We start from the raw sequence: 12,144 nt of genomic DNA, 5'->3' as shown, positions 1-12,144 counted from the left end.
GTAAGCCAGATCGGCAGTTTATTAACTTGTGCTGGCAGTCGTGACCACTGAGCAGCCTGGAGCATTTGAGTCAGCCCCTCTCCTTGCTTGTTCTCCCTACACAAGAAAGCTTTACCTGGGAATCCAAATTGAAAAGAGAAGCAGCAGAGTAGAATGGAGTGGAATGACACTAAAGAATAAGAAGTTGATGCCACATACACTGTCAGACATCAACCCTCAAAACCACACCATGGTGTGGTCATCATTACCGTCCCATTTTGCAGATGAGAACACTGAGGTCAGGTGGTGGATGGCTCCGAGGTATTAAAGACCAAACCTAGGTGTTCCGACTCCAGTCCTGTTCTTGTGCCTTGAACACAGCCCCCTCAGCCCTGGCTGTGGTTCTGTTTGCCTGCTGCGAAGGCCACCCAGCTTCCCCTGGCGACAGTTCTGCCTCCTTGATGAGTGGCAGGAGACACCTGCGTCTCAGCACAGCGTACACATGTCCTCAAGAGGGCACCTCTCCTGCAGACAATAACAGTAAATCCGCACTAATAGCCACCATTCATTAAGTGCTTACCAGGTGTTAGGCACCTGGCCAGGCGCCTCGCAAGCATTATCTCACTCTCACAACCACCTCGGGAGGTGAGCACACTCATCTCCCTTCTGCCGAGTTGGACTCAACGGCTCAGAGCGACTGAATAGCCTAGCCCAGAGTCCCAGAGTGAGTGAGTGGCGAAACTGAGACTGGAATTCAAGCCGGTCTGACTCTCAAGCCCATACTTGCAATCACCCCCACCTCCCCGCCCTCAAGGGTGACATGCTTTGATGTCCCACAGGCTGGAGCTGCTCCCTGTTGGAGTCTCTGGCCCCTGGGCTCCGGCCTCTCTCCGTCTGTCCCTTTGCTCCACTTCTCCCCACGGTGAATTCCTCATTCATCACACCACCACCCTCACCTCCAGGGCTTCCCCAGGCCCACTTCATCTAGAAAACCCCTACTCATCCTGCAAGCCCCAGGTAAAGAGTCACTTCTCCTGGGCCACCTTCCTCCTGCCCAATCAGCCCTAATTATGGCATTTCCGAGGTTATAGGGTAATCATCCGTAAGTGCCCACCACTAAGTGGTGAGACCCTGAAAGCAGGCATGGCATGGTGTTCCTCATGGTCTCTGCTGTTCTGAGCAGGTTGCTGGGGCTCTTGGGGGAGCCTGATTGCTGGCAGAAGACACAGTAACCCTGGGTACTGCCCGTAAACCACAGGGCAGAACAGTTCAAGGAGCAGGCTCTGGAGTCAGCCTGCTTGGGTTCAGATCCTGGCTTTGCCACTTCCCAGCTGTGTAACCTTGGTAATGTACTGAACATCTCTGGGCCTTGGTTTCCTCTAGGAAAGGGAGAATCCTTACTGGATACTGATGTTATTAGGATGAAGTAGGGAATGTCTGTAAAGCACAGAACAAGTGCTTGTTCCCCGCTTGCTATTATACAGAGGATTTATTTGTCCTCTAAGAGTAGGTCCCTGAGGGGAATGGCAAGAAGACTCTGCTTCAGCTTGAAGGTCCCCTCCTCCAGGAAGCCTTCCTTGACACCTGACACACTCATAGGTCAGGTTCCTGTCATCAGCCTCTGGTGGCATTTTGGGTTTCTCTTTGGTTACTCATCATACTAAGAATTACTTACCCACTAGGCTCTGGGCTCTGTGAGGTCGGGGATCTGGTCTGTCTTGTTCTTTGCCACATCGGTGCCTGGCACATAGTAGGTGCTCAGCAAATAGGTGTCGAATTAGGGATGGAAGGTGTTGGGAAAGTTCTCAGGAGGCTCACTGGGCAGCCAGGCTGCAGGTAATAACAGTATCGGGGGTGGGCCTGGGTGGGCCAGTGGTCAGTGTCAGAGCGATCAGACTTTCTGACCTCTCTCTCTCTCTTCCTCTTTCCCTCAGTTCCTGGCTTTTGACACCCAGTTGCTGATGGGTAGCCGACGCCACTCGCTGAGCCCTGAAGAGTATATTTTTGGAGCCCTCAACATTTACCTAGACATCATCTATATCTTCACCTTCTTCCTGCAGCTTTTTGGCACCAACCGGGAATGAGGAGCCCTTCCCACCCCTTCCTTCCTTCAGAGAATGCCCCCTTGCTGGTCCTCTGACCCTCCCTGTGCTCCTGCAAGCCGAGATATAAAGCTAGCTGCCAGCCCAGCCTTTGGCCAACCCGCTCACTGTCCTCAACCCCACCCTCTGCAGCTTGTACCCATGCCACCAGGGGCCCTGTGGAACCCGGTCGTACTGTCCCCTGTGCCGCTCCTTCCCCCAGCTACCTCTCCCAGACTGGGACCATCAAGGCTGGAGGCCCCTCTGGGTTTGAGGACCCAAGGGATGCGTGGGAGAAGCCCAGCAGGATTTCAGATGTGGGAAAGAGGCCCCAGGAAGCCCAGCTGAAGCCTGCAACCTGACTGTGATTCCTCCTAGGGCCACCCACAGTGTGGGACCCTGGGGCACACTGTCCTGTGCCCAACCCCTGCCTCTCGCCCTCCTTCCAGTTTAGGCGTTGACGTTCTGTAAGGAAGTGGTGGGGAGGACAACTGGGAGACAAGATGTGTGTGCTCTGCGGAGAGGCAAGGGTACTGGGTTAACAGGATGGCTGTCCCAGGCTGCCCAGCCTCCCTCAGCTCTGGAACCAGGGGCTTGTTTTAGGCACTTGAGCCCTGGGGCAGAAGAGAGGGGCAGCAAGCCAGTACCATCTGTGCTTGCCTTGGTCTACCCTTCTGGGTCACAACACAGCACTGCCAGGGCAGGAGGTGGGTGTAGGGGGGCCCTGCTCCTGAGTAGAGACCTGTCCTGAGATTCCAAGGGAGCAAGCAGCCAAGCAACTGGGCTCTGCAGCATCGCTGACTCTCCCAGACTTGCGTCCTCCTGGGAGATGTGGCAGGACTGAGACCAACGTCCTCTCACTGTCTTCTCTTAAATCCCCAGCCTGCTCTCACAGGCCTGAGGCTGAGTAAGGGCTTGAACACTGGAAGACTGGGTGTTCTGGGAAAAGGAGACTTATTCTGGCTGCTGAGCCAGCAGCACCCACCCCGAACCCCTGACCCAGGAGGAAATTGGGCCCTGCCTCCAGCCCTTCCCCAAGGCCTTTCTGCCCATTTTACTTCCAAAACCTCCCTCATCCACTGCCAGTTGCTGGCTTAGCCCCAGCCAGGCCTCCTGAGGCCTCCACTGGCAGTGCCCGTGTCTCTACTCCCAGCTTCTCTGACCACTCAGTTCAGAGGTCCAGGCCATTCCACTCCTATCTCCTCATCTCTCCAATTTGAAAACCGTCCAGCTGATGTTAACAACCAGGGCAAGTCCCTCTGGCTGGTCTCATGTGATGGGATCGGGTCTCCTTATCAGCCTCCAGGCAGCTGAGATCTCAGGCAGACTGTGTGCGTCAGCCACCAGTCCCCTGCAGGTCTGCTGGAGAGTGGACCAGGAGGCCACACCTAGGGGAAGTGTACAAGCTGCCTTGGCTAGTGGCTAACTCAGCCAGTGGAAAGTTACTGGGTGGAGTCAGGTTCAGAGTGGATACCTGGACCCTTCCTTGACTGCTCCCTCCAGGGTTGCCTCTCTTCCCACATGCCAGTGGCTCTCTTTGCCCCTGGGGAGGGTAACTAGGTATGTTATCTACGTATTCCCAACCCCTCCCTCTCCATCCTTCCTATCTCCAACTTGTAAGAAATATTGCAGAAGTGTGTGAAGCTTTGTTCCATCTTGGATGTGAGGAGAGAGGGAATCAAGAATGGATGGTGGTGGTGTTGGTATGTGAAACGGAGATAACTGAGAGCGTGGGTGGGTTGCTCCCTGTGTGCTGTCTAAATTAACCCGTTACAGTGATCCTGCAAAGGAAGTACTCTGCACATGCCCATGGCACAGAGGAGAGCTGAGGTGATGGAGAGGCTTGATCCAAGATCCTACAGCTAACAGACCGGATGGCGGCTGGAATGAGACTGAGTGGTCAGGCCCTGACAGCTCGGGGGAGTTTGTGGTCCTGAGTAACCCCTCCCTGGCCTTCCATCTCCCCCCTCCCCCGCTACCACCACCGGATTTGCACTCTGTAGTTTCCAACTTCTAGACACAAGTTGGGAAGAAGGATTCTGGTGCCTCATTGCCAAGGGGCTCATGGTATTAAGCAAGTGATTCTTGCTAACTATGATTCAGTTTTTCTATGAGCAAAATGGAAGACTGTGGCCAGAGTGCCACAGAGGGAGGCACCAGAACACATATTTGCACAGACTTTTTTTTAACCACCTCTCCTCTGAGGTCCCTTGATTCCTCTTCTGATTTCTAGTTTGAGTTCTAGAGGGGTTATCTCCTCCACCCTTTGCCCTGTAATTTTCAGCTTGGGCCTTGGTCATACTTCTCAGAATCCACTGATCCAAGCCCTCCTCTTCATAGGACAGTTCATGAAGACACTGGGGATTGAGAAGCTCTTCTGAGGCTAAGCTCCGAAAGCATGGGGAGGAGGCAAGCACTCCACTCAGCCTTAAACGATGTTGAGGGGGCCAGTCAGGGCCCCTCAAAGCAGAGTATGCTGCAGAGGCCCCTGTTCTGGGTCCTGAGAGGGTGACCTGCTGGGCTGGCAGCAGAGCCAGGGCTGAGGCCCCTCCGTTCCACCTACACTGAAGCACGAGATGCGTGGGGACACCTGAATGGATCTTGGAAGGAGGAAGGGCGGGGAACAGGAATGCAGGATTACGAGAAACAGAGAAACTGAAGCTGGGCAGGTGCCGTAAGCTGCAGAAGAGAAGGGGAACCTGTTGGCCCCTCACATTTTTGGCAAGGGTGGGGCTGGGCCTGGGAAGCGACAGGTTGATTTGATAAAGCTGGAGGCAGCCAGGAACCTGACCATCTGTGATGTGGGTGGGAGATCTCTCACTAAGGGGAAGAGAAATCAAAGGAGCCTCTCTTGGGGATTGTAGATGAGGGGAGGCTAGGGAGGTATACATAAGTCCCTGGCCTCCAGCACCAATCCCCAGGCTCAGGTGTGGCTCCTGTATCACCTGGGGAAGCCCCAGGAATCATGGCTCTCCCATCCTCAGCTTTACCTCCCAGGGGAGTCAGGATGACCCAGACTCTTATTCCAAACAAAAGGCTCCACCTCTCCCTGCCTGACCCACCTGGGATTGCACACAAGCACTTTGCTGCCCCCCTGTGGCTTCCTGAGGAAAAGCAGGGCCTGGTTGTGCTGAGGAGAAGCAGACGGAGCCTGGGGTTTGCAGGCAGGAGCTGGCCTTTGGCCTTCATGCCGGGCTCTTCTCAGATCACCCCAGACCACTCTCCTGCTGTCCCCTTTAGTCCAATCACTGTCGCGTCTCAGACACTGTTTACCTGTCTGCTGGAAACCACCCCTGTGCCCCCCAGCCCCAGAGCTTTCTCTCGGATGTCTGAGGGCAGAGAACACTCCCAGGCAAGTCTTTCAGGCCTCAGCTCCTTCAAGTTTCCCGGGGTCCGCGCTGTTTCCTTCCCTGGCCTCACCCTCTTGGTCTGTGTCTGACAGGAAATAAGAATAAAAGTAATAATGATACAGAAATGTCTCCTTTCTTACCTTTTGCTTGTCGCCTTAGACAGCTCTGGCTTGGGGAGTGTGTGTGTGTGTGTGTATGTGCGTGTAAGGTTTAACTCAGCTTCAGTGAGAGGGATTCACACCAGAGCTGATGCCCCCAGCGTAGCTAAGTGAGAGTGAAATCTCCACAGTCCACATTGGCCCCTGTGTCGATACATAATAGACCCTCGGTGGAGGCTCTTTGATCCTCGCACCTGTCACAGCTCTGCGAGAGGCTCCTCCCGACAGGGGGCCTTCCATGAAAGCCTGTTCTTTTGTGCACAATTCTGTTAGAAGAATCTTCCTTATTTTGACCCCAAATCTGTTTCCCTAGAAGCCCATGTAGTAAGAGTCGCCTCTCCTGTGAAACCTTTCTCCCTCCTCCCTCCAGGTGCCCTGGCTGCTCTTTCCTCGGAGCCCCTCTGCCCTGTACCACTCTAGGTGTATTTTAACCACTCCTTCTGTCTCCTATAAAACCTGAGATGCATGAAGGCGTGAACCAGGTCTTGTTCACCCTTGAATTCATAGGTCTTACGGCAAATGGTGTCAATAAATAGCTTTCGAATAAATGGAGGAAGGAATGAACGAAACCCTTCCAACCCTTCTATTGTACCTAACAAGAAACAAGAGCAGAGGTTGTAGTGACTTGTCCAGTTTACACACGAGTGAGTGATTGGGGGTGGTTTTACAGGACACGTGGGGTGATGATGACATTACCAAACTCCTTTGTGGAACTTGGGGCTATGGGTGGCATATGGGAGGGACACGTCACACTGGAGCAAAGGGAGACCTTATCTCACCTCTGACAAGCTTTTGGTATCGATTCAATTGGAGCAGGGAAAGGAACAGGGCAATACTTGGAGGACTCTGAAGGAAGAATAACTTTTATTAAGCACCTACTGCATACAAAGCACTTCCACAGCTGGCAGGAGGTAGGAAGAGAAATCTCCACTGGTGCTGCAGGAGAGAAAACATACCCAACGGCTCCAGACATTTAGCTGAGAGTCCCAAATAAGTGTGCCTTAAAGCAACACGGGCAGGAAAGCAAGCGCTGAGGAGATGTGGAGCAGTGGGAAAAGGAGGCCTGAATTGGGGCTGGAAGTGAATGAAGGCTCAGAGGGCTGGACTGGCAAAAACAGACGGCTGGCTGCCATCCAGTGTCCAAGTGGCTAAGACTCTGTGCTCCCGATGCAGGGAGCCTGGGTTCAATCCCTGGTTGGGGAATGAGATCCCACATGCTGCAACTAAGAGTTTGCATGCCTCAAGGAAGATCAAAGGTCCTGTGTGCTGCAACTAACACTCGTGGGAGCCAAATAAATAATAAATATTTTTAAAAGCCAGAAGGATGGCAGCCCAAGTTGGCAACACTGGGCTCCCTTACCACCTCCTGCCCCCAACCAGCCCTTCAGTCTCACTGTCTCTGTTTACCCATTCTATCTTCATTAGTTGCTGATGTTATTCAGTTGCTCCGTCATGTCTGACTCTTTGTGACCCCATGGACTGCAGCACACCAGGCTTCCCTGTCCATCACCAACTCCCAGAGCTTGCTCAAACTCATCCCATCAAGTCGGTGATGCCATCCAACCACCTTATACTCTGTTGCCCCCTTTTCTTCCCTTCAATCTTTCCCAGCATCAGGGTCTTCTCCAGTGAGTCAGCTCTTCACATCAAGTGGCCAAAGTACTGGAGTTTCAGTTTCAGCATCAGTCCTTCCAATGAATATTCAGGACTAATTTCCTTTACGATTGACTGGTTTGATCTTCTTGCAGTCCAAGGGACTCTCAAGAGTCTTCTCCAACACCACAGTTCAAAAGCACCAATTCTTCAGTGCTCAGCCTTCTTTATGGTCCAATTCTCATATCCATACATGTTGCTAGGGCTGCCATAACAAACTACTGCAAACTGGATAGCTTAAAACAACGGAACTAAGTTATTCTCCCACAGTTGCGGAGGCTTGAAGCCTGAAATCCAGGTGTCGGGAGGGTTGGTTCCTTGTGGACACTCTGAGGGAGAATTCACTCCATGTCTCTCTCCCAGCGTCCGGTGGTTGCAGACAATCCTTGGTGTTCCTTGGCTGGTGGCTGCCCTCCAGTCTTTGCCTCTGTCTTCACCTGGCCTTTTCCTCTGTGTCTTTGAGTCTCGAATTTCTCTCTTTTCTATTATAAGGATACTTGTCATTGGATTTAGGGCCCACCTTAAATCTAGGAAGTTCTCAGTTCACGTACTGTTGAAGTCTAGATTGAAGGATTTTGAGCAGTCCCTTGCTAGCATATGAAATGAGCACAATTGTAAGGTAGTTTGAACATTCGTCAGCATTGTCCTTCCTGGGATTGGAATGAAAACTGGCCTTTTCCAGTCCTGTGGCCACTGCAAAGTCTGTTGAGTCAAAGCTATATGTTTTTTTTCCAGTAGTCATGTACAGATATGAGAGTTGGACCATAAAGAAGGCTGAATGACAAAGAATTGATGCTTTTGAATTGTGGTGCTGGAGAAGACTTTTGAGAGTCCCTTGGACAGCAAGGAAATCAAACCAGTCAATCCTAAAGTATATCAACCCTGAATATTCATCGGAAGGACTGATGCTGAAGCTGAAGCTCCAATACTTTGGCCATCTGATGCAAAGAGCTGACTCATCGGATAAGACCCTGATGCTGGGAAAAACTGAAGTGAAAGTGAAGTCGCTCAGTCGGGTCCGACTCTTTGCAACCCCACGGACTGACTGTAGCCTACCAGGCTCCTCCGTCCATGGGATTTTCCAAGCAAGAGTACTGGAGTGGGTTGCCATTTCCTTCTCCTTCTATTTCTCTTCCTGACCCAGGGATTGAACCCAGGTCTCTCGCATTGTAGGCAGACGCTTTACCATCTGAGCCCCCAGGGAAAAACTGAGGGCAGGAGGAAAAGGGGATGACAAAGGATGAGATGGTTGGATGGCTCATCGACTCAATGGAGGTGAGTTTGAGCAAACTCCAGGAGATAGCGAAGGACAGGGAAGCCTGGCATGCCACAGTCCTTTGGGTCGCAAAGAGTTGGGCTTGACTTAGTGACTGAACAACAACAGGTAACTGGAACAGAAGCTGGTCCTTGGAAGTGAGACACTGCTGTAAAAAAACTTCAAAAGTACACAGCACTGGTTTGGGGACCAGGTGGTAGAAGATTCCTGACAAGTCTCAATGAGACTGTTAAGGAAACTTGAAGGACCACTAGGAGACTGCATGCTGCTGCTGCTAAGTCGCTTTAGTTGTGTCCAACTCTGTGTGAACCCACAGATGGCAGCCCACCAGGCTCCCCCGTCCCTGGGATTCTCCAGGCAAGAACACTGGAGTGGGTTGCCATTTCCTTCTCCAGTGCATGAATGTGAAAAGTGAAAGTGAAGTCGCTCTGTCGTGTCCGACTCTTAGCGACCCCATGGACTGCAGCTCACCAGGCTCCTCCATCCATGGGACTCTCCAGGCAAGAGTACTGGAGTGGGGTGCCATCGCCTTTTCCGAGGAGACTGTATATAAAGGTTCAAAGGAAAATTGAGGAAAATATAATTGAAACCCAGAGGAACACAGACCCTTTTTATGTCAAAACTTAAATGTGAAAACTAGAAAAAATACCTGATGAACTGATGGATCTTGCTAAGATGATTTCCAGGCAGAATGCTGAAATGTCAGTTGGCTTGTTTTGGCTTTGTATCATAAGAAACAGATAGTGAGAGAAGAGCTAAAGAAGGAATTATTCTGTTAAACAAAATTTGGAGGAGATATAAAAAGCTTCGGACAGTTTATCCAGCCAGCAAAGAATACTTTATTAAAGACCTTAGGACAAAGATTAAATCCAGGGTACTGTCAGGAAAACATGATCTCCTAGCAAAGATGAAGCCAAAGGTGTGAATGTAAAACCCTTTGTTAAGACCTTAGGACATTCTAAGCTGGTGCCTCATAGAATCTTTCCAAAAGACAAAAGTTCTCCTAAGAATCTCAAAGGCATTTGTTGCAAACCCACTCTGTTGGGACTTCCCTGGAGGTCCAGCAGTTAAAATTTCATGCTTCCTATGCTCGGGGCTTATTTTTCAATACCTGGTCAGAGAACTAAGATCCCACATGCTGCCTGGCAGCCAGGGAGCAGGGTCGGGGGAGGACCCACTCTGCTAAACAACAGGGCCTCTAAGGATCTTAAATGGGCTTCCCAGGTGGCACAGTGGTAAAGAATCCTCCTGTCAATGCAGGAGACAAAAGAGATGAAGAGATGCCGATTAGACCCCTGGGTTGGGAGGATCCCCTGGAGAAGGAAGTGGCAATCCACTGCACTATTCGTGCCTGGAAAATCTCGTGGGCAGAAGAGCCTGGCTGGTTGCAGTCCACGGGACTGCAAAAAGTTGGACATGACAGAGTGATTGAACACGGAAGGATCTTAAAAATATTATCCCTCAGCAGCCTCACTGGGGGCCCAAGACAAAGAGAGACAGCCTTGTCTTAAAGAGATTTATGAGTGTGATTCTTGTCACCTATTGGCCCGATCCTCAATAAGTCAGAAAAACCACAGTTTTTGAGACAGCTGTATTTGCAGTAGCACCACCAGTTCAATTGCCAAGGGACAGAAACAGTGCTAAATGGAGAACACTTTGAACTCCCGGACATCTGTGGACAGAAAGCAGGCTGAGAAAACAATTCAGAGGCAATATGGACTACTTTCTATGGAAAAGAAAGTGACTCAGAGGCAAAACCAAGAAGCCAGACTGAGGGTGCAGTGAAGAGCCGCAGAGAATCATTGCCAGAGGGATATATTGGACCCTAGTCAAGGAATGGGCAGCATTTATGTGCCCAGATGGAGTTCATAAACAGCATCTTCTGTATACCTCTCATTTCCTCGCTTTTGAACCAGAGCAACTATTATGGTTGTCCCATCCCTGTTCCCCTATTGTATGCTATGGTGGTGGGTGGGGAGTGAGGGGTGGGAGATGTCTCTATTGTTCTGAAGTCTTCAGATTGAGAGCAGCCTTACCCAGGGACCAAACCTGAAGAGCCTCAAGTGCACATAGGCTTGGTTTAGATGTGATTCTGGACCTCAGGCTTGAGCCTGATGCTATAATGGGATGAGACTTCAGGGTCTTGGGAAATGTTGGGTATATTATGCATGAGGCTTGAGGATAGAATGGAGCAGTTTAAAACGAAGACCACAAGTTCTTTGGCCAACAGAATTGATAAAAATATTTCCGCGGGAGTTCCAAGAGCTCTCTAGCCCAGGAATTCTAGCAGAAGTCCTGACTGACTCTAACTGGCCATCCTTGGTTCAGAAGTTCTCTGCTGGACCAATCACTGTGGCACTAGGGTGGAATGCTCTGACAGAATGAACCTAGGTCATATCTTTATCCTTGGAGCCACATTCATTGATGGGAATCAGGGAGGTAAGGGATAGCTCCCCAAAGGAAAATCAGAGTATGGTTCCCAGGAGAAAGTCGAATGCTTATCAGGCAGAAAGAACAAGTGTCCACCAGCAGAGGAAAGAGACCTTGTCCTCAAGGGACTCAGCAGAGTGGTGTGGCAATGTCAGGGAGGTAACTAATGTATTAAGTGCCCTTCTATTATAGTTATATGTTGTTGTTGTTGTTGTTTAGTCGCTGTCTTTGCAACCCCATGGACTACAGCACGCCAGACCTCCCTGTCCCTCACCATCTCCCGGAGCTTGCCCAAGTTCATATCTATTGAGTCAGTGATGCTATCCAACCATCCCATCCGCTGTCGCCCTCTTCTCTTCCTGCCTTCAATCTTTCCCAGCATCAGGGTCTTTTCTAGTGAGTCGCCTCTTTGCATCAGGTGGCCGAAGTATTGGAGCTTCAGCTTCAGCGTCAGTCCTTCCAGTGAATATTCAGAGTTGATTTCCTTTAAGATTGACTGGTTTGATTTCCTTGCTGTCCAAGGGAATCTCAAGGGTCTTCTCCAGCACCACAATTTGAAAGTTATATATATATATATAGTTATATAGAGAGCTAGAAAAGGCTTCTCAGAGACCTTTGAACTTAGAGAATGATCACACTTTGGTTAAGAAGACAAGAGATAAGAGGATATTTCAGACTAAGGGAATGACTGAAACGCCTGGTGGCATGGAATGTTACAATATTTAGAGGATTGCAATTGTCGGGTATAACTAGAACACAGGGGATTGGAAGAGCATAGAAAGAAAAGATGCTAAAACCTGGAGAGGAATTGGGATATGAGGGACCCAGAAACACTCTGCCCAGGAGATGGACCTAGATTCTGTAGACAGTGAGAACACTGTAGGCAGTTAAGTAGATTAATTAACAAGATTAGACAAGATTAACTGACAAGATTAGATCTGTGTTTGGGAAACAAGTCTGGAAGAGAATTTAGCCATCTTTATCAAGTGACTTTTAGAAGTGTATGCCTTGTGTCCCAGGAATCATATTTTTAGATATTTATCCTAAGAAAACAACTGGACAAATGCCAAAAGGATAAAAAGATGTCCATTGGGATAGTGTTCATAAGAGTGAAAATTTGGAAACATAAATATTAAACAATAAGAGACTAACAAATTGTGACACACTTGTTCTATGAACTACTAAGCAGTCATTAAGAATGATAATATTGGTAAATA

The 12,144-nt window shown here is 50.0% G+C and overlaps 1 protein-coding gene across 1 annotated transcript in view; it reads left to right on the top strand.

Moving 5' to 3' along the window:
- The window catches only part of FAIM2 (Fas apoptotic inhibitory molecule 2), a 43,816-nt gene extending 41,606 nt beyond the window's left edge, over window positions 1–2,210 (top strand). Inside the window, exon 13 of the mRNA XM_055579907.1 lies at window positions 1,914–2,210. Within this exon, the coding sequence (XP_055435882.1) occupies window positions 1,914–2,063 (150 nt within the window). The 3' untranslated portion in view covers window positions 2,064–2,210. The remainder of the gene's footprint in view (window positions 1–1,913) is intronic.
- Window positions 2,211–12,144: the final 9,934 nt, after the last annotated feature.

This window comes from Bubalus kerabau, chromosome 1 (genome assembly GCF_029407905.1).
Source record: "Bubalus kerabau isolate K-KA32 ecotype Philippines breed swamp buffalo chromosome 1, PCC_UOA_SB_1v2, whole genome shotgun sequence".
Taxonomy (NCBI): domain Eukaryota; kingdom Metazoa; phylum Chordata; class Mammalia; order Artiodactyla; family Bovidae; genus Bubalus; species Bubalus kerabau.
Note: the sequence above shows the minus strand (reverse complement) of the source record. Positions and strands in the feature narration are given on the sequence as shown.